Genomic DNA, 22,377 nt, shown 5'->3' with positions numbered 1-22,377 from the left:
ACTAACCGACCCACAGGAAGGTGGGCCCACCCAGTCTGGGATTAGGGGCAGGCCATACATACCACACAGGCACACACAACACACACACCACATCACACACCACATCACATATCACACACCATGCATGAAAACACAGCACACACACGCCACATAAACACACCACACATTACATACACCACATACATACACATACTACGCACATATACACACACACAAAAGAGCTTTGGGATTTAAAACCATCAGCCTGACTTAGAGCAGCAGATGCACATGGCTCTCCCTCTTGGCATTGATCTCACGGGGGGGGGGGAGGGGAGGCACCTGCCCCAGAAGTGGGGCTGCCAGACTCTGAGTGCGCACCCTCCCAGGGAAAGGGGAAGAGCCAGGTAGACGAGGGCTCCTAGGGAAAGCGGGGGTGCTGGTTGAAGTAGAGGACAAGCTGAGTCCCACAGGGGCAGGCCCAGGGGCCGAGAGTGGGCAGTAAGCCTTTGGGGAACTGTGTGGTGGGAAGGTGGGGTCAGAGACCTAGAGCCCCAGGCTGGGCAGAGCCCTGCACAATGCCTGTTATCACGTGGTCTGGCCGAAGGTCCATGTTCTAAGGTGATAGCAGCCCAGCCCAGCCCAGGGACAGGGTAGTGACCATGCCGAGCCTCCCACCTACCTCTTCAGCCGGACTCCTCCCAGGACCACCTCCCACCCACCTGGAGTAGCACCCTCTCCCCCTACCTCCAAGACCTAAACCTGAGCCTATAAGGTTGTGGGTGAGATACCCATTTGACTGCCCAGTACCCCCCAACAATCCCAGGCCAGCCCATCTGCCCTCCCACCAGGCCTGCTGCACTAGCCAGCACTTGCAGGGTGTCTGCTTGACCAGACCTGAGCCTGACATGCTAACATTCCAGGGCCTCGGGCTTGAGCACCAGACAGCAGGGCAAGAGCCCTGCGAGCTCAGCCAGGTCTGCAGCAGAGCAGCCTGAGGTCATGTCCAGACGCTGCATGCAGGGCCAGGCTTCCCCCTTCCCACCTCTGGACCTGTCTGTCTTCCTGCATATCCAGCCCCCTCTGACCTGGGGTATAGTGGGCATTTTCCTTCTCATGGCGCCCAGCATGTTGGCACCAGCAAGACCACCAGGTGGCAGCCAGCACCACGCTTGCTGCTCTGAGGCGGAACCAGCCCCCAGCGGCTTCTGATGGTCTGACAGGGCCAGACTGGTCGCTCCTGCCCTCGAGGGCCCAGATCAGCGTCCACCCCTGGCAAAGCTCAGTCAGGTCTGAGCCCTGCATGGCCTCAGTGAGGTGGCCTGCTCAAGAGACCACCGACTCAGGGTTTCTATAGTCACTGCAGTTTCTATAGAAACGTGACAACACACTGGGGCGGGACCTTGCTCTGTGCAGCCTCCTGGGTGCTCCCCAACTACCACCACCAAGGAGACCTTGGAGGGCACAGTCTGTGGACATGGCCAGGGTGCAGGGGCCACCCCTTCAACACCAACCCCTCTGCTTCCAGAAACATGTGCAAGGTTTTTATTGTGGCCCCAGCCCCGTGTCTCACATCTGTAGCAGAACAGGAGACAGCAGAACAGGACGACAGAGTGCCAGGAACACACAGGTGTGCAGGGCTGTCCCTGGAGGAGACTGGTGGGCCCCACACTCCTCTGGACAGTAAGCTCCTGTTTCCGTGACAATGGAGTCCGGTGAGAAACACCCCCCCACCCCACCCTCGTGCTCTCCTGTAGGGTGAAGGGTTCATTCAAGCAAAGGTAACTCATATTTGCCTCCCACCCCTGGCCCGCCCCCACTCCCTGAGGACCTCAGGCCCTGGGGCTGGGGGAAGGAGTGAGGTTGGGAGGGCAGGGTCCGTCTACAGGAGAACGCTGAAGAGTCAGGTGAAGGGCGTCATCCAGGAGGGGTAAGAGCCCCAGGGAGGCTTGTCCCAGGATGGTAGGCTCGCCCTTCAACGTTCTACAGCCAAGTTGGAGCACCAGAGGACCCGCCCAGGACCAGAGGTCTCTGCCAGTGCCCACGGCAGAGGTCTGGGACCTCACTGGGTTGGGGACAAATGTTCTCCCACTGGATTCGCCCTCTGCTCACACCCAGAGACTCTTCAAGAGCATGATACGCTGCTGAGCCTGCAGCCTCAACTGTCCCCAGGCCCCCGTGGGCTCAGGGACACTGGCATCCCGAGACGTAGCAAAGACAAACTGCGGTGCCACTCCAACACCCCCATGGCCCGGTCACTGGGTGTCCTCGTACTTGAGGTATCTGATCAGCCGGCCAGGCAGTGGCAGCGTGTCCAGGAGTTTTATCCGGTATTTCCCGATGGCCTTTCGTACCCGCAGCCGGCACAGGTGAGCCAGGGGCCTCGGGGGTTCTGGGAAAAGGAGGGACTGCATCAGCTAAGGTTTGGCACCCACCACCCAGCATGTGAGGGTACCCAGCTGATGGGGCTACAAGAGGACAAGGTGCTGGGACCACCCCCTGCCTGGCCTGGAACCCCAGACCTTGCGTCTGAAAGCACCTGACAGAGCACCTTATTTCCGGCTTGTCATGCCTCACTGATGCCCACAGCCCAAGGTTGTCAGGCACAGGTGAGGAAGCAAGCGGGGGTGCTCTACCAGGCTAGAGCCTGCACTTCCCGGCTCCTCGTCCCCAGCTCGGTCCTCTACACAGAGACTGGACCCCCTAACAAGGGGTACCCTGGGCAAGGGAGCAAGAGGGGTGATCTCCGAAGTGTCCTCACAGTGTGCATCCAGCTCTGGCATTCAAGAGATGCTCAGGGGGCAGGGCCAAGGACCAGGTGGCATCCCTGAGCTGGCATGGGATAGAGGACTAGGAAGAGGGGGTGGGCAGTGGTGGGTGACAAATACTCAACCTTGTCCCTTGGAACGTTTGCTGGAGATCCAGTCAGCCAGTCAGTCAGTCAGTCAGTCAGTCAGCCAGTCAGTCCCACAGGTAGTCAACAAACCCTTGCGAAGTTCTCCCCCACCCAGGATCTGCAATGCAGAGCCACCTGCCCAGACAGACCCCTCCCCTTAGCTGGAGCTTGACAGGTAGGTAGGATTTTCGAGGGTAGGGTTACTGCAGTCACAGGGAACAGGGAGGGCCAGGCCAGGAAGAATGGGAGGCAGGACAAAGGGCCAGGCAGCTGAGCATCACCTAGCTAGCCAGGCAACAACAAGGGTGCCAGTACTAGGCGCTGGGACCCTAGGAACTCAAAGCCAGGCTTGTACCCACCACTGTGTGTGCCCCATTGCCCTCTGGGAAGCTCAGCACCTCACTTGGCTACATTAAAGCTGCCCTGGGGTACTAAACCACCAGGGCCAGAGGGATTCTTGCTGGCTGCAGGACATCACTGTGGGCCTAGGGCCCCGGTGCCACCTCTCAGAAGCTACTACCCAGAGCAACATCATCAACACAGCACCGAGTGCCCACACAGGGCACTGATGATGTAGATGGGTTTCAAAATAACCAAACGGGAGCTCAGAAAGCCTGAGAGGGGTCCTCACACTCTCGGCCCAACTCAGCCAGGCTTCCCTGTTGACACTAGATGTGTTAGCTGGACCTGGGCTGAACCTGACTTTACGGGCCGGGCCTGCCCACACCTAAGCCTCTGCCCACACCCAGAACTGAGAAGCTGTACTGGGTCAAGACCTCACGACCAGAGCCAGAAGGGTGCTGGACAGTGAAACTGCCCAGGCTCCTCTGTCCAGATGGGATGCTGGGGTCCCAAGAGGGAAGGGCCCCCCTGCACGGTCACACTGCCCGCTCCTGGAGTGTGGCCTATGGGCCAGCAGGATCACACCATGTGGGAGCATGCTGACTTGCTGATTCCTGGGCCCCACCCCTGACCTGCTGGATCTCAGTCTGCATTTCCATGGGATGCTATTCACCCCTATCAGGGACCTTCAAGCAAGGGGAACTGAACCCCAAGGCTCCAACCCTCCCCACAGAGCCAAATCAGCATAAAACCTGGTGGAAAGAGTGGGGGACTTGGGGTGTGGGTCCCAGCTTTGTCCCTTACGAGTGGTGTGGCTTTCCCCCAGAGATACAGTCTTCCTGAGGGCAGGATCCTGGTTTATACTTCAAGGAAGGAGTGGGCACACAGCCCGATAGGGCGTGCACCAGGGGTTCATCTAGCATTAGTGCCGGCAGGGCCTTGCTCTGTTGGACAGGGTGACCCGCCCACAATGGCGGGGGCAGCAGCCCTACCTGCCTTCTCCTTGATGACAGCCCAGTCCTCGAAGCTCTCAATGTGCTCCTTCAGGCGGGCACAGAGCTGCACGTTGCCCACGTAGTCCAGCAGCACATCGATGATGGGCCCCGCCCAGCGACTCACCTCCGGGGCCGAGAGGATCTCACAGAACTGGAAGAGAGGGCATACCCCAGCTTCAGGAAGCTTACCCCACAGGGAGGGCAGGTCCCAGGGCACCCCTCTCTAGAGGTCCTCCACACTAATCAACACAGGCTGTGGAGGGGCAACGGGCAACTTGGGCCAGGCTTATTGCTGACTGCTCTGAGCCTCAACTTCTGGGTCCATAAAGTGGGTACACCAGTACCAGCTGTCATGGAGGCAGCCAGCTCTGACTCATAGTGACCGCAAGGTGTCAGCGTCAACCTGTGTGCCCCAAGGCTGCTGATGGCTGCTTCTGAGAGACAGACAAGCCTATCTTCCAAGGTCCCTCTGGGAGGACTCGACCTTCCAGCCTTGCAGTTAGCACCTGAACACAGCAACCATTTGCACTGTCTCAGGGGCTCAGAGCAGCTCTCTGCAACGTTTCTAAGACTTTGGAATCTTTATGAGGGCGGACAGCCTTATCTTTCTCCCTCGGAGAGGCTGGTGGGTGTGAACTCCCAATCTTGCAATCAGCCGGCCAGTGCTTAGACAGGCACCCATAAGTTCTTCTCTTCCCTTGCGTCTGCAGGGCTGACTTAACGTCAGCACCACGGACAGATCCTGCCTCAAAATCTTTGACTCTGCCGGGCCCCTCCTCTGACCTTACCCAGCCTCCTTCTGAGCCCCTTCCAGGACTCAGTCACCCAACATCACAGTTGGGCTGTAGGGTGCTGGGAGTGACAAGCCCTTCAACTACACAATTCTCCCGCCAATCCCTTGCTGCACTGGGTGCCTTAAATTCTCCAAGGCCACTGACCAAGGAGATTTTATTGTGCACGTGACTCCTCGGAGCTGTTAACCGCTAGGCAACAAGTCCTTCAAGGTGTGTCCACCCCAAACGAGGATCCTCAGAGAAGCAACCATGAGTCTACATCGACTTGAACGCATGCTAACCACTGGTGGACACCAACCAAGGCAGGGCACTTTGGCTCCCAGTCCACCAGCGCTCTCTCCAGGGCACACACTGCCTCGTTAAGCACCAGACCCCGCTGCCTCCAGAGCGCATCCGTCACTGGTCCACACCGTCTCTAAACATGTTCACCACTCGTCCACACTGTCTCCTGGACTCGTTACTCACCTGCCCTTCCTGATCCAAATGCCTCATTCGCCCCACAGCCCTCAGACTCTCCCCATGGCACTACGCCCACCTGTAGCCCCAGCACCTGCCCATTCACACCACGCCCACCGCAGCTGCACTCCACGCACCTGCACCACACCACCCCGCATCCTACCTACTCACTGCCCACAGCACCACCGGAGCTTGTCAACTCGCGCCCCTCCAACTGTGGCTGACTCCACCCACCTGCACCACGCCCACCCCTGTGCCGCCCACTCACTCCCCCAACACCGCCAGGTCCCATCCACTGCTCCACGCTCACCTGTGCTCTGCCCACCTGCTCACTATTCACCTCTCCCCACATTCACGGTCTGCCCACTTAAGCAGCCCCGTCCACCTGCACCACGCCCGCCTACCCACCCAGGTCCCGCCCACTCAATCCTCCACCACTACCATGCCCCACCCACTTGCACCACACCCACCAGGGCCCCGCCCATTCACACCCACTCGCCACGCCCACGCCCACCAGCATTCTGCCCCCACCCACCGCAACCGCGCCCTGCCCACCTGCACCACACTGGGTGGCTTGTCTGAGGCTGGCTCGTCATTGAAGCGGTTGCTGCGTGTGGGAGCCGGCGGGTGCGGGCCATTGCCGTAGAGGCAAGAGAAGCAGGGTTCGCCGTCGCAGCCGAGGTCCATGAGGAACTTGAGCAAGGACAGGCACTTCATGGCGAACATGATGGTGGCGGGGAAGGCCGTGGGGTGCGTGGCGATGTAGGCGTCGATGTTGGCGCCGTGGTCCAGCAGCAGCTGCATGCTGCGCAAGCAGCCGTGGCGGATGGCCACGAGCAGCGGGCTGAGCACGTCGCGGTTGGGGTCAGCGCCGGCCAGCAGCAGCAGCTCGGTGGCGTACACGTTGTTGTTAACCACAGCGAAGTAGAGCGCGGAGCTGCGCCGGTCCTCGTAGAGGCGCGAGCGCTCGGGCGCCAGCTGCGCGTTCACGTCAAAGCCAGCGCTCAGCAGCGTCTCCAGCACCGCGTCGTTATTGCGCTCGGCCGCCAGGTGCAACGGGCTGATGCCGCTCCGGCGCACGCGCGTGCGGCTGGTCACCGGCAGCAGCATCTGCACGATCCTGCGGGAGGATGGGCGGGCACGTGGTCACCCAGGTGCCAGCGCGGGGGGCAGGGCCGCCAGCAGGGGTGCGCTGAGTTTAGCCTTTCCCAAGCTCAGTGTGTGCAGAGGGAAGTGGGTCCGCCCCGCCAGCAGGGGGCGCCGAGAGGCCCAGCCCAGCTGCTCCCAGGCTCAGTGAGTGCAGAGGGAAGTGGGTCCGCCCCGCCAGCAGGGGGCGCCGAGAGGCCCAGTCCAGCTGCTCCCAGGCTCAGTGAGTGCAGAGGGAAGTGGGTCCGCCCAGCCAGCAGGGGGCGCCGAGAGGCCCAGCCCAGCTGCTTTCCAGTCCTGTGCGTGGGGAGGGTCCCCAGGAGGAAGCATGGGGGGAATCCAGCCATCACCATAGTGACCATACTGGGGCAGGGACATGTGGCTGCCTCCACCTTATGAAAAACTGAAGCTCAGTGGGGATGTAGGCTTACAACTCAGACCAATTACCATCAGAGTCCAGGAACCGTGCTGCCCAGACTCCCCGGCCACGTGGCGAGGGGTGTCCATTCTCAGCTCAGGTATATGGAGAGTGGGCTGCAGGGTCTCTGAGCCCAGTGAGCATTCCAGTTGCTCCCTGCGGCCAGCCAGGAAACCGGGTGGGACCGGCGGGGACAAGAAGGGACAGTCCCATCCAAGAGGTCACTGCCTGCCAGGAACCTCCTCACATTACAGATGAGATCTAGCTCAACCGCTGAAGCAACCCCAACCCCCCAACCCCAGCATGCCTCATCATTCCTATTTTATAGATGAGAAACATCATGACTCGGAGAGCTCCAGGGACAGCCTTGAATCAGGAGATTCAAGAGAAGAACTGGGTCCTCCTCAGACCCCCAGCTGAGCGGCCCTGCACCTTGGGAACCTCCAGGTTGTGGATACCAGGATGAGACAATGTGTCTGGTGCCAGATATTTTTCCCTTGGGCCCCAGGCATCCCCTGGCGAGCAAGCCCTGCCTGCTCCTCTCTCCGTAAACAAACAAACCAACAAACTCACTGCCATGAGTAGCAGCCCTGTAGGACTGGGCAGAACTGAAGCTGTGAGTTTATGAGGCTAACTCTTGGTGGTAAAGAACCTCGTCTTGCTCCCGTGGAGCAGCTGGTGGTTTCAAACAGCTGACCTTGCAGTTAGCAGCCAGCCCAACACATAACCACTAAGCCACCAGGGTCCCCCCTTTTCTAAGTCTATGCTTATTCTTGTCTCCCACCCTCTCTGCCCTGCAAACCCTGACTGGGCTCTCCCACTACCTCTGACATCACTCCCAGCCTTTTGCATAGCTCGGTTTATTAAACCTGTGGGCGAGAGTGCTATTCTCAATTTACTAGGAGCAGAAAGAATCCCAGGGAGGGTAGTGACTTGCCCAGAGACGGATGCACAGCTGTCTAGTCTGCCTTGAAGTGGCTGTCGAGAGATGAGGGGATTTGTGGTCATCACAGCCTGGCAATGTGCCTGTCATGTCACTGTCACTCTGATCCCTTGAGGAGCCAGAGCTAGTGTGTGGACTTCACTTTAACACGTGTGACTGGGAGACCCGGAGTGATGATGAACCAGAGACCACAGCACAGCCCCCGGGCCCCACCCCTCGTCTTTGTTTTCTCCCCCCAGGCCCCCTGCCTCCCACCAGGACACATCCCTGCCACCCTAATCTGCCTAATCCTGGTTGAAAGGTGACCTCTTGCAGCAGCCCTGTTTGGCACTCTGAGGATGAGGCCTTGGCGAGGGAAGCAGGTGCCATCAGGCCAGTTCCCACGCTTCCCAGCCTGCCAGCTTCCTTGAAGCCCCGTGCCAGCAGCCTCATGCTAGGTTCTCAGCGGAAAGAATTATTATTGTTGGTGACGCTGCCTTTGGCTAAAATCTGCCTCTAAGGCCTCAAAAGGAAATTCACACACCCGGGGGACTAATTGCCTCCTAATTTCTATTTGTGTGGGCGCAGGAGGCCTGACCTCCCTCTGCAGAGGCGCTGGTCACCCCGAGGGGCCCGGCCCGGCTCTGGACCATGGCCACCACCAACAAATGGTCCATCACACCCTTGGTGTATCCAAACACAGCAGAGAACTATGTCCCAGACACTCGGCCACTGGCAGATGGGGCTGGTACCCCAGCAGGTCCCAGTGGGTCTCACTGTACCCACCCCCTGTACCCACCCTGTACCCACCCCCCTGTACCCACCCCCACGCCCGACGGGAAGTGGCAGCCATGTGGAAACCGACTGGCCACTGGCTGGGGCCCCCAAGCCGCCTTCTCTTAGCATGTGTCACCACTGTATTGTCCCCTGCTTATGGGGACCATGCCAGAAAGGGCTGGGAAAGCCTTGTAGGGACATTGTGATGCTTCACTGAGCTGGAGGTCACAGTGGGCAGCCATCCCACCTGACGGAGGGAGAAACTGAGGCGGGACAGGCAAAGGCAGGGTGGAATGTGGGTCTCTAGGCTCCCAGAACCAGGTCCCCACCACTACCCCTCCTGACCAAAGGGAATGATCTGCCAAGGCAGTGGCCACACGGAAGTCATAGGGTCACAAAGCATTGTCCTTTCTGGATAGCAAAAAAGATGGCTACTGGCCAATAGACCCTAGAGGTCTTGGAGACCTGGGTCCTGGTCAGCTCCCCATCCTTGTGCAGGTGTGCTTTCACCAGGCCCACCAAGTTCAGGGTCATTCCAAGCCCCCTGAAGAGGCATGGCAGGCTCCAGGACCCATGGAACAGCCTCTGACCTTGAACGCTGCCCTGGTAATGACTGCTTTGTTCCAGGACCTGCCAGGATGGCCTGGACTCCACTCCCCTTGCCCTAGGTCCTGCCCCACCACCATCCCCACCTGCTGGGCTCCCTGTTACCCAGTCTGAACCACTGCCCTGCAGGGAATAGGACAGAGAGCTGGGAGCCACGGAAGGCTGTCCTGGGCATCATGGGGCCCAGAGTTGGGCAGCAGTGGGTCAGAGAGCCATCTCTGCCCACTGGCAGCCGGCCCATCTCAGCATGTTGCTCCCCTCAGTGACCCACACCTGCTTCCCCGACAACCAAAGAGAAAAAACGAAACAAAACTCACTGGCCTGCAGTCGATCCTGACTCACAGACCCTGCCCTTGGGGGTTTCCAAGACTGGAACTCTACAGGTGGAGAGAGAGGCGCCTCTCCCTCCAGCAGAGCTGCCGGTGGTTTAGACCTGCTGACTTGGCAGTTCGCAGGCCAAGGCGTGACCACCAAACCACCTGTAACACTCCTTCGCCATTCACACCTATGCTGACAGTGCTCATGGGGCCAGCTCCAACACACTGTGGCCGCCACCCAAGGGGCTCTCGTGGCTGATTTTCGGAAACACCCACCCAGGGACACAATAGCGATGTGGGCATCATTCCCAAGAAACGCATCTCGACTCTTGGGCCAGCAGAAGGAAGGAAACTGCCCGGTCCCACACCCTCCTCTTCCTCCTCCTCCTCCTCCTCCTCCTCCTCGCAGCCTCGGTGTCAATCCCTCCCCCTGAGGGTCTTCCTCTTTTTCACTGGCCTTCTACCCGACAGGATGTCCTGTGGCAGAACTCCTCTGACGTGTTGTCCCCACGGTACCTTCCCAAACAACAGCCCCAAACGCATCCTTGCTGGGCGCTTAGCCTGTGCAGGGCGCACTCAAAGTGCCGGCGCATCCGGCTCCTCTCACCCCGTCACCCTCTCTGCCTCCCAGCCCGGTGGGAATGACTCCCCTTCTCACCACCTCTGCCCCTGAAGCTGCTTGGGAAGCAGAGACGGGATCTGAATGCTGAGCCGAAGGAGGAGTATACGTAGTCGGCACTCAATCGTCAGTGACCCCTGCATTTTGACCTCCCTGGGGACTGCCCCTGGTACACCAAAGTCTGAGCTGCTGGGGTCATGGCGAGGTGACCTCTGTCAGGGTTTACTGTGAACTTGGCGCCAGGTTTCACTTTTGCACGGGAACTAGTCGCCCACAGACAGTTGTGCTGTTGCCAGTGGCGCTGAGTGGCTCTGTGGTTCATTAACCCTGCTCTTGTGCAAGTGCATGCGTGTACAGGCAATCTGGTGTGTGCACTTGCAGACGTACTTGTGTGTGCATGTGAGCATGCATGTGCATGCACCCTGTCGCACTGTAGATGCCCTCGTTTGTGCATGTCTGTGTGTGCTGGGGGGTAAGAGGCCCTCTTCTCTGAGGCCGTGGGGGTGAGAGGATGCCCTGCCTATGAGACCGGATGGGCGGTGAGGTCCCATGCAGCAAAATCCTGCAGCCATCCAGGGACCCGACCCAGAACTCAGAACAACAGTGCTCTGCATTGGCCACAAAGAAGCAGTCACAGTGCCGGCCTGCCTGGGCTGCCAAGCAGGATCCCCTCGAGGCCCCAGCTGCACCCCAAACCAGTCAAGCAGAGTCCCAGGTGGGGGTGCACACCAGCCTGCAGCCAAGACTGAGAAGCTCAGGTTGCGGAGGGGCTTTAAAATCTCTACGTTAGAGAACTCTTGAGGCAATCTGATCTTGCCAAGCGAAAGCAGGGGCTTCAGGGATCCATTTCCACACGGACCTGCCCTTTCATAAGGTGATTTGCTCTGCTGGAAAAGAACACAACGCCATGCGATTTGCTCGGACGGACGTGAGGTCACAGGAGATGGCGTGGAACTGCCCCCCTGGGGTCTCCTGGCTGTCAGGTTTTCTGGGGTGAGCACTGGGTCTTTTCTCCCCATGGGCTGCTGGGTCAAACCTTCCCCTTTCAGTTAGCAGTCGAGCACGTCACCGCTGCGACACACAGCCACCGCCTCAAAGGAGGAAATCCTGGGGCGTCCTTTCTCTGTGACGTGTGCGGCACCCGCTCCCATTGAGCGTGTGGAAGAGAGACCCCAGCTGGCCCCAGCTGCCTGGCCCTGGGTGCAGCTGGCCCCATTATGGACTGGTGGGTGTCTGGCAGGTGGCCGAGAGAGAGGAGAGCAGGACCATGGAATGTCACATCAAACCCCGATGCATCCTCTGGGCGGGGCAGGGGCTCCTCAGGCCCAGCACCCAGGAAGAAACGAGGCTGTGGACGGGGCCCTCGGCAGAAGCTGCTGAGCACTGGGCTGTGACCTTTGTTTGGTGACCTTCCTCAGCCAGGGAGGTGGGGGGGCGGGGTTGGTGGAGCGGAGGGCCATGGGCCCGGGAATGGAGGGCGGGGGACAGGTACATCCGGACTCATGTCTAGTCCCCCAAGTGCAGTTCCTCTCGATGTGACCTTTGAGCTGTGTGACCTTGGGCAAGTCACTCACCCTCTCTGTGTCTTCGCACCCTCATCTGAAAAGCTGGAAATGCCCCCAGTGCCTGCCTCACAGGAGTAAAGCCCGTTGATAATGTGAAGGGCTAGCAGTGTCTGCCTACTTCTCCTAAACCAAACCTAACCCACCGCCACGGCACAGCGCCCACAGGACAGAGTAGAACTGCTTACCCGGGTTCCCGAGGCTTTAAATCTTTACAGGAGAAGCTAGCCGCGTCTTTCTGCCTCGGAGCAGCTGATGAGTTTGAACCACCGAGCCCGAGCCTAGCAGCCCAGCGCCTAATGCACACACAACTCTTGGCATTGTGCAGGCATTCAGCGCATGTCTGCTCACTGCAGCCGACAGGTGACTCCCCAGGGGGAACCTGGGCCAGACTAACCTGTCGTTGCCTTTCTTGGCGGCCACGTGCAGCGGCAGCAAGCCGTCCTTGTTGACCTTGTTGGCGTCGGCGCCCTGGGACAGCAGGAACTCGACCACCTCCTCATGCTCGTTCTTGCAGGCTTCGTAGAGGGCAGACGCGCCGTCGCTGGCCTGTGTGTTGATGTCAGAGCCTGGCGAAGGACAAGCAAGTGGTCACTGATCACACGGTCACTGCCCTGGACCCAGTGCCCACCAGCTCCTTCCCCCAAAGCCTGAAGTTTGAGCCACGCCTCGGCTCTGCGGGAGACAAACTAGCTCATTGCCATCATGTCCACGTTGGCTCGTGGCGGTGACCTTACGGGACAGGGTGAAATGGCCCCTGCGAGTTTCCAAGTCTGTGACTCTTTTAGGAGCCCCAAACCCTGCCTTTCTCCAGAGGGTGGCTGGTGGTTTCGAAGTGCCAACCTTTCAGACCACAGCCCAATATGTAACCACTACGCCATCGGGTAGAGATAGCAGGGTAGAAAAGCTCGTTGACTCTGTCTGCCCTGTGAGTCAGGCACTGGGTTGAGAGCTACCGGTAGTGGGTTCAAATCCACCAGCTGCTCCCAGGGAGAATGACAAGGCTATCTGACCCCTCAAAGATATACAGTCTCAAAAACCCTAAGGAGCAGTCCTACTCTGTCCTATAGGGTCGCGCACACACAAAGGTATTTTACAGAGTCCAAAGGCTTGGGTTCAGATCCCAGTTCTGCCACTCACTTGCAGTGTGACCGAGGACAATGGCTTCCCCTTCCTTGGTTTCACTGCCTACACAACAAGGAGGCAACCTGAATGTTGCCTGAGGTCCTTCCTGGCTCTGAATGGAACCTTTCAGAAAGGGAAGTGGTTGGTACTCTTTGACTCAGAGTCGAGCTGTTCCTGCCACCAACTTGACCTTAGGGAAGTCACTTCCCTCTTCCAAGCCTCAGAGTCCTCATTTGCAAACACAGGCTGTTGGCTGGATTAGAGATGGTAGAGAGGGGGCATGCGTGCCACCACCCCCATGCTTGTTCTCCTTGCAGGCATCACTAATGGATCTCAGCACTATCCCCCACTGAACTGAGCCTCAGAATGCATCTCAGGCCAGCACCCCAGGGCGATGCTATCTGAGAGCTATTTTCTGAGGCCCTACCCAGCTGTGGCCCTGGGGACCCCACGGCCCAGAGACCCCGGGCACTCACCGTGCTTGGCCAGGAATCTCAGGGCCTCCAGCTGGCCACTCTGAGCAGCCACGAACAGAGGGGAGATGCCATAGGCGTTCTTGGATTCCACTTTGGCGCCTCCCGTTACCAGGATCTCCATGACCTCCAGGTCATTGCGGGAGACAGACTCGTGCAGTGCTGTCCAGCCGCGGTTGCAGCGGTGGTTGGTGTCTGCGTTGTAGCGCACCAGGGTCCTCACCGCCTCCACGTTCTTGCGCTCGCAGGCTGCACCCAGGGAAGAAGCAGGACCGGCTCGGCCACGCACTCACCCTGCCCACGGTCACCGTGCCCTCCCGCTCCTGGTTCCAGGCCCTGCATTGGCCCCAAGGCATGGTGCCGGAGCATCACGCTCACACGCACACTGGCACATTTACCTGCTGGCTTGGGGGAGGGAGGGGCTTCTGAAAGCTCAGGACAAATTCTATTATCTTTTCGTTTCGTTTTCCCAGGAACATTTGGAAGCCCCTGCGTCTCTAGGGCTGGCGATATGCCAGGCGCTCTGATCTCAGCACGTGACGCAGGCTGGCTAATTCACATGAGCTCCGAGTCCCTAGGAGAGTATGCACAGCTGGTCCTCCGGCTTCCCACAGGGCCACCTTCTGACGACACTGCCCCAAGCCGGTTTTCATGTGAGTCAAGTACCTTTTCACCCCTGTGTTTCGTTACTGTCTTTTATGATCAGTAGCTTCATAACCCCAGTCTGACTAAGAGTATATATGCCAGTGAACAGCTGCAGATGTGAACATCAGCAAACCATGTGTCACCACCATCAATCTCACTCTCGATGAAGTAAAACCCACTGGGCCGGGTTTCCCAGGCAGAGGTCCAACACCGACCGATGATGTTACTGGGGCTCCCCCTTACAGATTATTTGAAAAACCAAGCTCCCTGCCATCGAGTCCGTTCTGGCTCATAACAGCCCTGTGACATAGTAGAACTGCGCCTGCGGGTGTCTGAGGCTGCCCCTCTCTGGCGGTGGCGGTGGTGGTGGGGGTATTAAGAGCCCATAGCGACCCTACCTCTGCACAGCACAAGGAAACCCTGCTCAGTCCCGCGCCATCCTCACAACTGCTCCTGCGCCTGAGCCCGTGGCTGCAGCCACTGTGTCTGTTCAGCTCATCGAGGGCCTTCCTCTTATTCTGGTGCCCCTCTACCAAGCATGATGCCCTTCTCCAGGGGCCGGTCTCTTCTAGTAACATGCCCAAGCCTCCCCTTCTGCCTGAGAGGCAGCTCGTGGCTTCAAACTGCTGACTTGGTGGTTAGCAGCCCGCAGCACGACCAGCGCTCCTCTGCACATAAGATGTGCGACATCCGGGCCCAGGTGTCAGGTTATGGTCCCCTTTGAACAAAGGAAGCGGTACACAGAGAGGTCGAGCAACATGCGCAAAGTCACAAAGAGCCGGGATTCAAGGCCAGAGGTGTGTCCCAGTGTCTGTACTCTTAACCACTGTGCTATGATGGACAAGAGAGAGAACCGGTCTACCGCCACACTGCTTCTAGTGTCCCACCTACTGGGCTCTCAAGTGCCCTGCAAGTACCCTGGGGCCCTGGCCAGGTCACTGTTTGAAGGTTTCCCCACTGCCCAGCAGGCATGGATTAGGTATCAGAATGACTCTCTTGCCTCCAAAGCCCCTTAGAGAAGTGAGGCGCTAATGGCAGGGTGGGTGGGTGCGTGGGTGTGGGGGACTGCTGATTTGCTCTCAGGAAATGACTGACCTTTGTACAGCGGTGTCTCTCGGGACTTGTTGGAGATGTCCGGCTCAGCCCCGGCCTGCAGCAGCGACAGGAGGCAGTCCAGGTGTCCCCTACAGGTGGCCAGGAACAGTGGAGTCTCCTCCTGCAGGGTGCGCTGGTCCACTGTCGTAGGATATGCTGGGAGGAGCGCCGAGAGGGCTCAGAAATAGGGGGCCGCCTGCCCCTCGAAACACAAGGCCTCCCCGATTTGTTTCCCCCAACCCAGGTCCTGAGGGCCACCCCCATCCTCTTTGCCCTGAACCCTGTAACTCCCATGGCCACACAAGAAGACACCTCCTGCGGGCAGCCTGCCTTGCTTGGCCCCTCCCTCTCTGAGCTTCCCTGGGCTCTCCCACTAGACACTGCTGGAAAACCCAAGCCTCACTCCCTGGAGCCTGGTGGGCAGCCTGGGGTCTGCTCGGCTTCCAGGGTGGAAGAAAACAATGAACAAGACCTCGGACAATGTCAGGTCGGCGCCAGCTCCTGAGCCCGTGGGAGTCAGAGCAGGGGTGCCCTGAGGGGCTGCCAGGCCAGGGCTGACTTGTTCTAGAAATACATTGCCAGGCCTTTCTTCTGAGGCACTGAAGGGTGAGCTTCTGTTAATAACCCAGTGCTTAACTGCATGTGCCACCTAGGGACCCCTTGAGGGCCAAGGCAGGTCTTTGCTGTTCCCCCAGAAAACAAGGGGCCCTGGATAGGTCTGGGCTGTCAAGGAGGTGGGCTCCCTGCGGTCCCCCTTGGCCGGACACAGCCCCAGCTGCCCGTTTTCCCCCGTCAATCTGCCCTGGGACGTTGGCATGGGAGCAGGTTCTGGTGGCTCCCCACAAGCCAGTCTCTCCTCGATGTCTTTACAGAGATGGGGTGCTGCTCCCTGTGGGTGCTGGGGGCATGGGGGAACTTCCTCTTTGCCATCGAAGCAGCATGGGTGGCCAGATAGGGGGATAGCCTTGCCCTGCCCTGTCTACGGAGCCAGAAGGGGCCCTCGGTGCATGCCCCAGCCCCACCCAGGGGCCCCCGCTCCTCGCCCTCACCTCGAAGCAGGACCCTCAGGCAGCCCACCTGGCCATAGTAGGTGGCCTCGTGCAGCGGCAGCCAGCCCTCCTTGTTGGGCTCCGCCAGGTTCTTCCCAGCCTTGATCATGGCATTCAGGGCTTCCTCGTCACCCTCCTTGATGACCTTGAGCACGGGGTCCCTGTGAAAGGGAAGGGTGTCACTTTGTCCCTAGGAACCAGGCTGATGGCTGGGAGTTTGAAGGGCTGTGGTTCTAGGCTTGTCCCCTCAGCCCCCAGCAGTCCAGTGTCCTCCAGGGAATGGGTCCTCCTGGCCACACAGGGGCGCAATGTGAGGACCATCCCTCTGTGTGGAACGGGACCTGACCCAACCCATCTAGCCCGCAACTTTTCTCTGCCGCTTCTGCCTGGATGGCCGCAAACCAGCTGACCTGGTCAGTCCGGCTCAGCCCAGAAGCGTCGAGTGTCCACAGGCCCTGACTTCATGTTCCTCCTCCCTGGGCTCTGAGCTCCAAGAGGATAGGATGCTGTCCAGCTCCACCCCTCACTGCTTTATTCCAGGGCCAGGCTCAGTGGCCAGTGCCTAACAAGTGCACGAAGAATGAATGAATGAATGAGTGCATGAATGACCCCAATGTGTGATAAGGACCCCACAAATCATCTCAATCCTTCTAGTATCAGAAAGATGGCCGTCTCCTCACTGGAGCTGTGTCTGCTTCCTCTCAGATCGCTGGCCGTGGGGTTGGGTTATCGTCTTTTCTCAGGAGGAAAGAGGCCTGGTGTTTAAGGGCTCGGCTGCTAGCCGAAAGGTCAGTGGTTCCAACCCCACCCCTGCTGCTCCAGAGGAGCCAGATGAGGTCGCCCGCTCCTCTAAGTTGCTCAGCCTCGGGAATCCATGGGGGCAGCTCTCCTCGCTCCTACAGGGTCCATCTGAGTGGGAATCGATTGTGGATCCGGCTCAGAACCCCGGGGTGGGGTAAATGATTGACATGCCAGGAGGTTTGAGTCCAGCCAGAGACGGCTTGGAAGAAGCAATCCTGGCCCCCACACAAAGCCACAGCCACACAGTCCACTTGGACTCACAGCGACCTTCTAGGGCAGAGGGGTTAGCAGCTGAGCGCTTCACCACGGCACCACTAGGCCTCCCTGTCCTTGGAAGAAAGGCCTGGAGATCCACTTCTGAGTCAGACACACCCTGAGTCAGAGCCGACTGGACAGGAGTCACATGTATGGCTATCGGGCTCAATGGCTCCTTCCGGCATCCCCTTTGGGAACATGTAGGAAGTAAAGGCCTGGGAAGGTAGAGATGGGGTCCCTGGGCAGAGTCTTGTCCCTCCCAGTCCCCTGTGTGCATCCCTGTACTCCTGCCTTGTCCACAAGCTGTACAGGAAGCAGGCGGTAGAACACCAGCACCCCTGCAGATGGCCAGAGGCTCCCTCCAGAGTTTCCCATAGTGGACAACAATGTCCCCTGGAGGCAGTGCTGGAGCCATCCATGGGGCCTCAGGGGCAAAGGAATCATTGTGAGGGTGGCGTAGGAGTGGGCAGTGTGCATACCGTCACTATGGGTCAGAACTGACATGATGGTTCCTAACAATAACACTTTATCCTCAGTGATGGGCTAGAGATGGGGGTGGAGTCTGCTGAATAACTTTGGCCGTGAAAACGGGTGGCAGATCAAATAAATTTGGAACCTGAGCTCTGGGCGGGTTGCTCCGTAGCAGAAGGAGACCTTTGGAGACACCTTCACTGGTCACTGAGACTACTCCCGACAGAGGTCTGGGCACATGGTGCCACCATCCAATGACCCTAGGGGAGACTTCAAGTGTACCATCAGGCACCTCTCTGGGGGTCAGTGTTTCTGCCTTAGGGACAAGTCCCCCTCCAGGCCCAGTGGGCTCTCACAAGCTCCAAAGTGGAGTCCAGCAGCAGGGGAGGCCCGGCGACACTGCACAGCCCACATATCCGTGTTCTGGTTTGTTCCCTCTGCTCTCCCCGTCACAGGCCCTCTCCTCAGAGCAAGCAGCTGCCAAGGGCCATCAAACCCAGAACAGCTGTCACAGAAAACGTCAGCAGGCCAGACTCCAAGGCAGAGTAGATGACATGTTCTCTGACCTGCTCACTCACTCCTTCATCCAGCCATCCGTCTGTCTCTCTGTCCACCCACCCTGCAGTTACCCATCCACCCATCCACCCATCCATCCATCCACTCATCCATTCACTCATCCATCCATCCATCCATCCATCCATCCATCCATCCATCCATCCATCCATCCATCTGTCTCTCTGTCCACCCACCCATCCAGTCACCCATCCATCCACTCATCCATCCACTCATCCATTCATCCATCCATCCACTCATCCATCCTCTCATCCACCCATCCACCCATCCATCCACCCAAACACTCAACCATCCACTCACCCATCCATTCACCCACACACCCACTCATCCGTCCACTGAGCCCAGTGCCTCTACCCTTAGGGAGCCAGTGAAGACCACAAGGGCTGTGTCTCCTGGGTCCAGAGGGGAGGGGTCTGCATTCCAAAGGAGGAGGCTGAGGCTCCTGGGCCCTGGGCCCAAACCTCCCCAGACTCCCTCCTGTGAGCTGTACTTCCTCTGCCTGCCGCCCTCCCCTCCCCAGCACCCTGGGTATTCACAGCATCAGCACAAATAAGAAGCTGGTGAGTGGTTGGGTCACGGCAGGCAGGCGTGGAGCGACAGACAGCCAGACATCCGTCCTGTCAACGGCTTCACAGCCACCTTGGCAGGGCCCGAGACCAGCGGCCAGAGAAGACATGGTGGGGTCAGGAGGCGCCCTAGTGGGGGTATGTGTGCTGCTTCTCTAGGTCTCTTGTGGGACCCGGCTGCAGTGAGGAGAGAGGGCTGGAGCTAAGGGAGGGGGTGCTGGGGGCCCAAATTGTATCACGGAGCACTGTCAACCCCCTCCCCCCGGCCCCCGCCTGGGCTGGGAGCTCTCAGCCCACACACTAGACCCTTCTCTGTAGGCTCAGCCAGAGTCCCCACCAGGTGGGGGGTGGCGGGGGTATTGGCATCAAGCCACCTGAGAGCACTGGAGTTCAGAGAAGAGGATCTCAGAGAGGGACCTGACTGGGTGGTCATCACACAGGAAGTGCAGGCCCAGGCAGGCAGCCCCACCAGCAGCACCAAGTGATTGGAGGGAGGGGTGTTGGAAATGGTTGGAAGGGGAACAAAGCATTGACTACCCTCGCCTCTGTTCTCCCACAAGCCAGGAGAGGGGGGTGCCCGTGAAAGGACCCCTCTTGCTCGTCAAGGGTGGAATGGGGGGTGGGATGTAAAAGGAAACAGCACAGGACTCTTCTCCAGGAATCCAACTAGCCCAGAGCCCTCCCCCAGCACCCAGAGCCCTCCCCCAGCACCCAGAGCCCTCCCCCAGCACCCAGAGCCCTCCCCTAATACCCAGCACCCTCCCCTAATACCCAGCACCCTGCCCTAGCACCCAGAGCCCTCCCCTAGCACCCAGCACCCTCCCCTAGCACCCAGCACCCCCTTCTGCCCCGCTGTGCCTCCTCTAGCTCCGATTCTTTCTGGTTCTCAGCCCAGAAAGACTGCAAAGCAGAAGGAAACATGCTCAGATTTATGGAGGAGTGCCGTGGGGACAGGGAGACAGACAGACAGAGGTGTGGCAACTCTGCAGCTTCAGCTCCCAACACCCCCCCACCATGCACGCGTGCGGACACACACACACACACACACACACACACACCACGACTGCCACTGCCTTCCTCTTGCTGGTCCCCAGACACAGAGCCCCAGCCATAGGGGTTGGTCCAGCTCCCACACCTCTCCTGCCCCCAGAGAGCCCGAGGGAGACTCTCACGCCAGTTTGGCTGGCTCGCTGAGGACAGGGTCTGTGGCTAGCTCAGCAGGAGCACCAGGGTCCCAGGGGCCACAGTAGGGAGGGAGCTGGCCTGGGAGCCCCCCTAGAGTCCCTGCCTTCCTACCCAAGGGCAAGCGTGGCTGGAGGAGTGAGGTGGGCCAGTCCTGAGCGGGGGTCACTTACGTGGGCTGGGAGGCCTTGAATAAGCTGCTGCTGTACTTCTGCATGACCCCTTGGAACAAGCCCTGGGGGGCCGGGGCCGGGGGGCTCTCAGGCGTGGAGGACCTGGGGGGCACGGAGCAGGAGTGAAAGAGAGCAAAGTACTCCGCGTAGGAGAAGCGGGTCATGGCTGTGGGGCCGCAGGCGGGTGGGCGGGCGGGCAGGCGGGGGAGAAGGACCAGGGCAGAAGCGGGCTCAGCCCCAGAGCAGATGGCCCTGTCCTCCTGGCGTGCTGGACACAGCTGCCTGGGCTCCGGATTATTTTTGGCCCTCGGAGGAAGCCCTGGGAGAGTTAAATGACCATATATGACAACAATGAGGTTAACCTCACCCCCACCCCTTGGTCCCCTTCCCCAGCCAACCGCACGCGGGAGGCAGATAGGAAGCAAGGTGACACTGGTTGCCCGGGGAATGTGGGAAGTGGTTGGTTGGCCCCACGCAGGGCCTCAGACAGGACCAGACTCACAGAGCAGGGGTGGGGGTGGGGGTGAGGAGACATGCATGGCAGGAAGCCAAGCCACCACCTCTGTGCGCCACCCCCCACCCGACCCTCTCACCCACGCCTCATCCATTCAACCATCAGCCCCCTCCACCTGCAGAGTCAAGTCCAGGTCTGGCACCCATGACCTGGAGCAGTTGAAGCAGACTTTGTACCCCACTTGGCAGAGGACCAGGAGTACAGCCCCTGCCCAGGGCTTGGGGGTGGCAGCAGGGTGGTGCAGTGGATGGCGTTGTCCACAGAGACAGGTGCCCAACACCAATGCTCTTTCATCTGCCACTGCGCCTCTCGGGCACTGTGGCTGTGCCCACCTCCTCAGGCTGTTGTGCCAGCCTCTGGAGGACCCTATGGAGCCGGAGGGCATCACCTGAGGGGCAGAGGTGCTGGAGTGGTGACCCTCAAAGGATGCACATGCTCCCATGACAGGTTGGAAAGTACAGATTTACAGCCACTTTGGAGACCCAGACCAGGAGCCCTGGTGGCATAGTGGTTACACATTGGGCTGTGACCCTCAAGGTCCACCCGAGGACGGTCCACAGTTCAAGACCACCAGCCGCCCCTCAGGACAAAGACGTGCTTGCTACTTCTGTGAAGACTTACAGTCTCCAAAACTCACAAGGGCAGGTCTTCCCTGTTCTGCAGGGTGTCTGTGAGTCAATGCTGACTAGGTGGCAGGGAGTTCGTCTTGTTGGTTTCAGAGGGCAGCGGCTGGCAGTGCAGCAGAGAGAGACAGGAACACCCGGGTCCTTGTTTCTGTGAATCTCAGTGTGAGTGGCTGCATGGCCACTGCTCCCGCCACTGAGGGCTCAAGGTCAGGCAGGACACCCCTGCCCACTGATGCCGCTGGCCTTCCGCCATTGAGGATACTGAGGCCCAGAGTGGGTAGGGAGCTGTCAGGAGCCCCGGGCACTGGTAGGAGAGCACACGGATGCAGACCTGGGGCCCCGACAGTGTTCAGTCCAATGGAAGTACAGATCCTCCTGCCTCCCTAGCCCCCTGATACTCCCCCCACACTCACAGGCCTGAGCCTTGGTTCAAGCCCTGGGGGTTTCCTTGCCACCCTTTGTAAAGTGGGGGTGGGGGTAGGAGCTGTCCAGGGGCCTCCTGGCTGCGTTTATAGCTTTGGGGTGTGTACAGAAGTGACCTTGTGGGAAATCAGCAGGGAACAGACACAGCTGGGGTGGGGGTGGGGGCGCAGACCAGGCAGCCCTTCTGCCCTGGGGCCTGAAGCTCACTTTCCCCTGCGTCGCCAGCTCTGTCCCAGTGGGGGAAGCGTGCCGGCAGAGACAAGGCCAGGCCTGGCCAGTCATCCTGCATGCTCACCAGGCCTGCAGCCTTCGCAAAAGCTTGGGATCTTTTCCTCCTGTGATTCTTGGGGCTTGGGTGCTGGCCACGCGTGGGCCCCCGGCACTCACGGTATCAGACTGCTCAGTTAAAGGAACCGTGTGGATAGATGACACCGGATTGGCCCCGGCTCACGGTGACCCGGAGCTCAGCAGAGCGAGCGCGTCCTGGGGTCTGTTTTGAATCCGACTGTTGGGCTCCATCGGGTCTCCGTGGAGGGTCTAGACCGACAGGTCTTTCCTCCTCGTCTGTTTCAGTGCAGAG

The 22,377-nt window shown here is 59.4% G+C and overlaps 1 protein-coding gene across 2 annotated transcripts in view; it reads right to left on the bottom strand.

Moving 5' to 3' along the window:
• Positions 1 to 1,504: 1,504 nt before the first annotated feature.
• The window catches only part of ASB2 (ankyrin repeat and SOCS box containing 2), a 39,807-nt gene continuing 18,934 nt past the window's right edge, over positions 1,505 to 22,377 (bottom strand). The window contains exons 3-10 of one of the 2 annotated variants that reach the window (XM_075531358.1): positions 20,235 to 20,336; positions 16,214 to 16,374; positions 15,165 to 15,320; positions 13,428 to 13,673; positions 12,224 to 12,395; positions 6,015 to 6,579; positions 4,207 to 4,360; positions 1,505 to 2,368 (exon numbers count right to left, since the gene is read on the bottom strand). In XM_075531358.1, the coding sequence (XP_075387473.1) occupies positions 2,232 to 2,368; positions 4,207 to 4,360; positions 6,015 to 6,579; positions 12,224 to 12,395; positions 13,428 to 13,673; positions 15,165 to 15,320; positions 16,214 to 16,374; positions 20,235 to 20,336 (1,693 nt within the window). In that variant the 3' untranslated portion in view covers positions 1,505 to 2,231. The remainder of the gene's footprint in view (positions 2,369 to 4,206; positions 4,361 to 6,014; positions 6,580 to 12,223; positions 12,396 to 13,427; positions 13,674 to 15,164; positions 15,321 to 16,213; positions 16,375 to 20,234; positions 20,337 to 22,377) is intronic. The other variant, XM_075531359.1, reaches the window with a different exon arrangement.

Source organism: Tenrec ecaudatus, chromosome 14 (assembly GCF_050624435.1).
Source record: "Tenrec ecaudatus isolate mTenEca1 chromosome 14, mTenEca1.hap1, whole genome shotgun sequence".
Taxonomy (NCBI): domain Eukaryota; kingdom Metazoa; phylum Chordata; class Mammalia; order Afrosoricida; family Tenrecidae; genus Tenrec; species Tenrec ecaudatus.
Note: the sequence above shows the minus strand (reverse complement) of the source record. Positions and strands in the feature narration are given on the sequence as shown.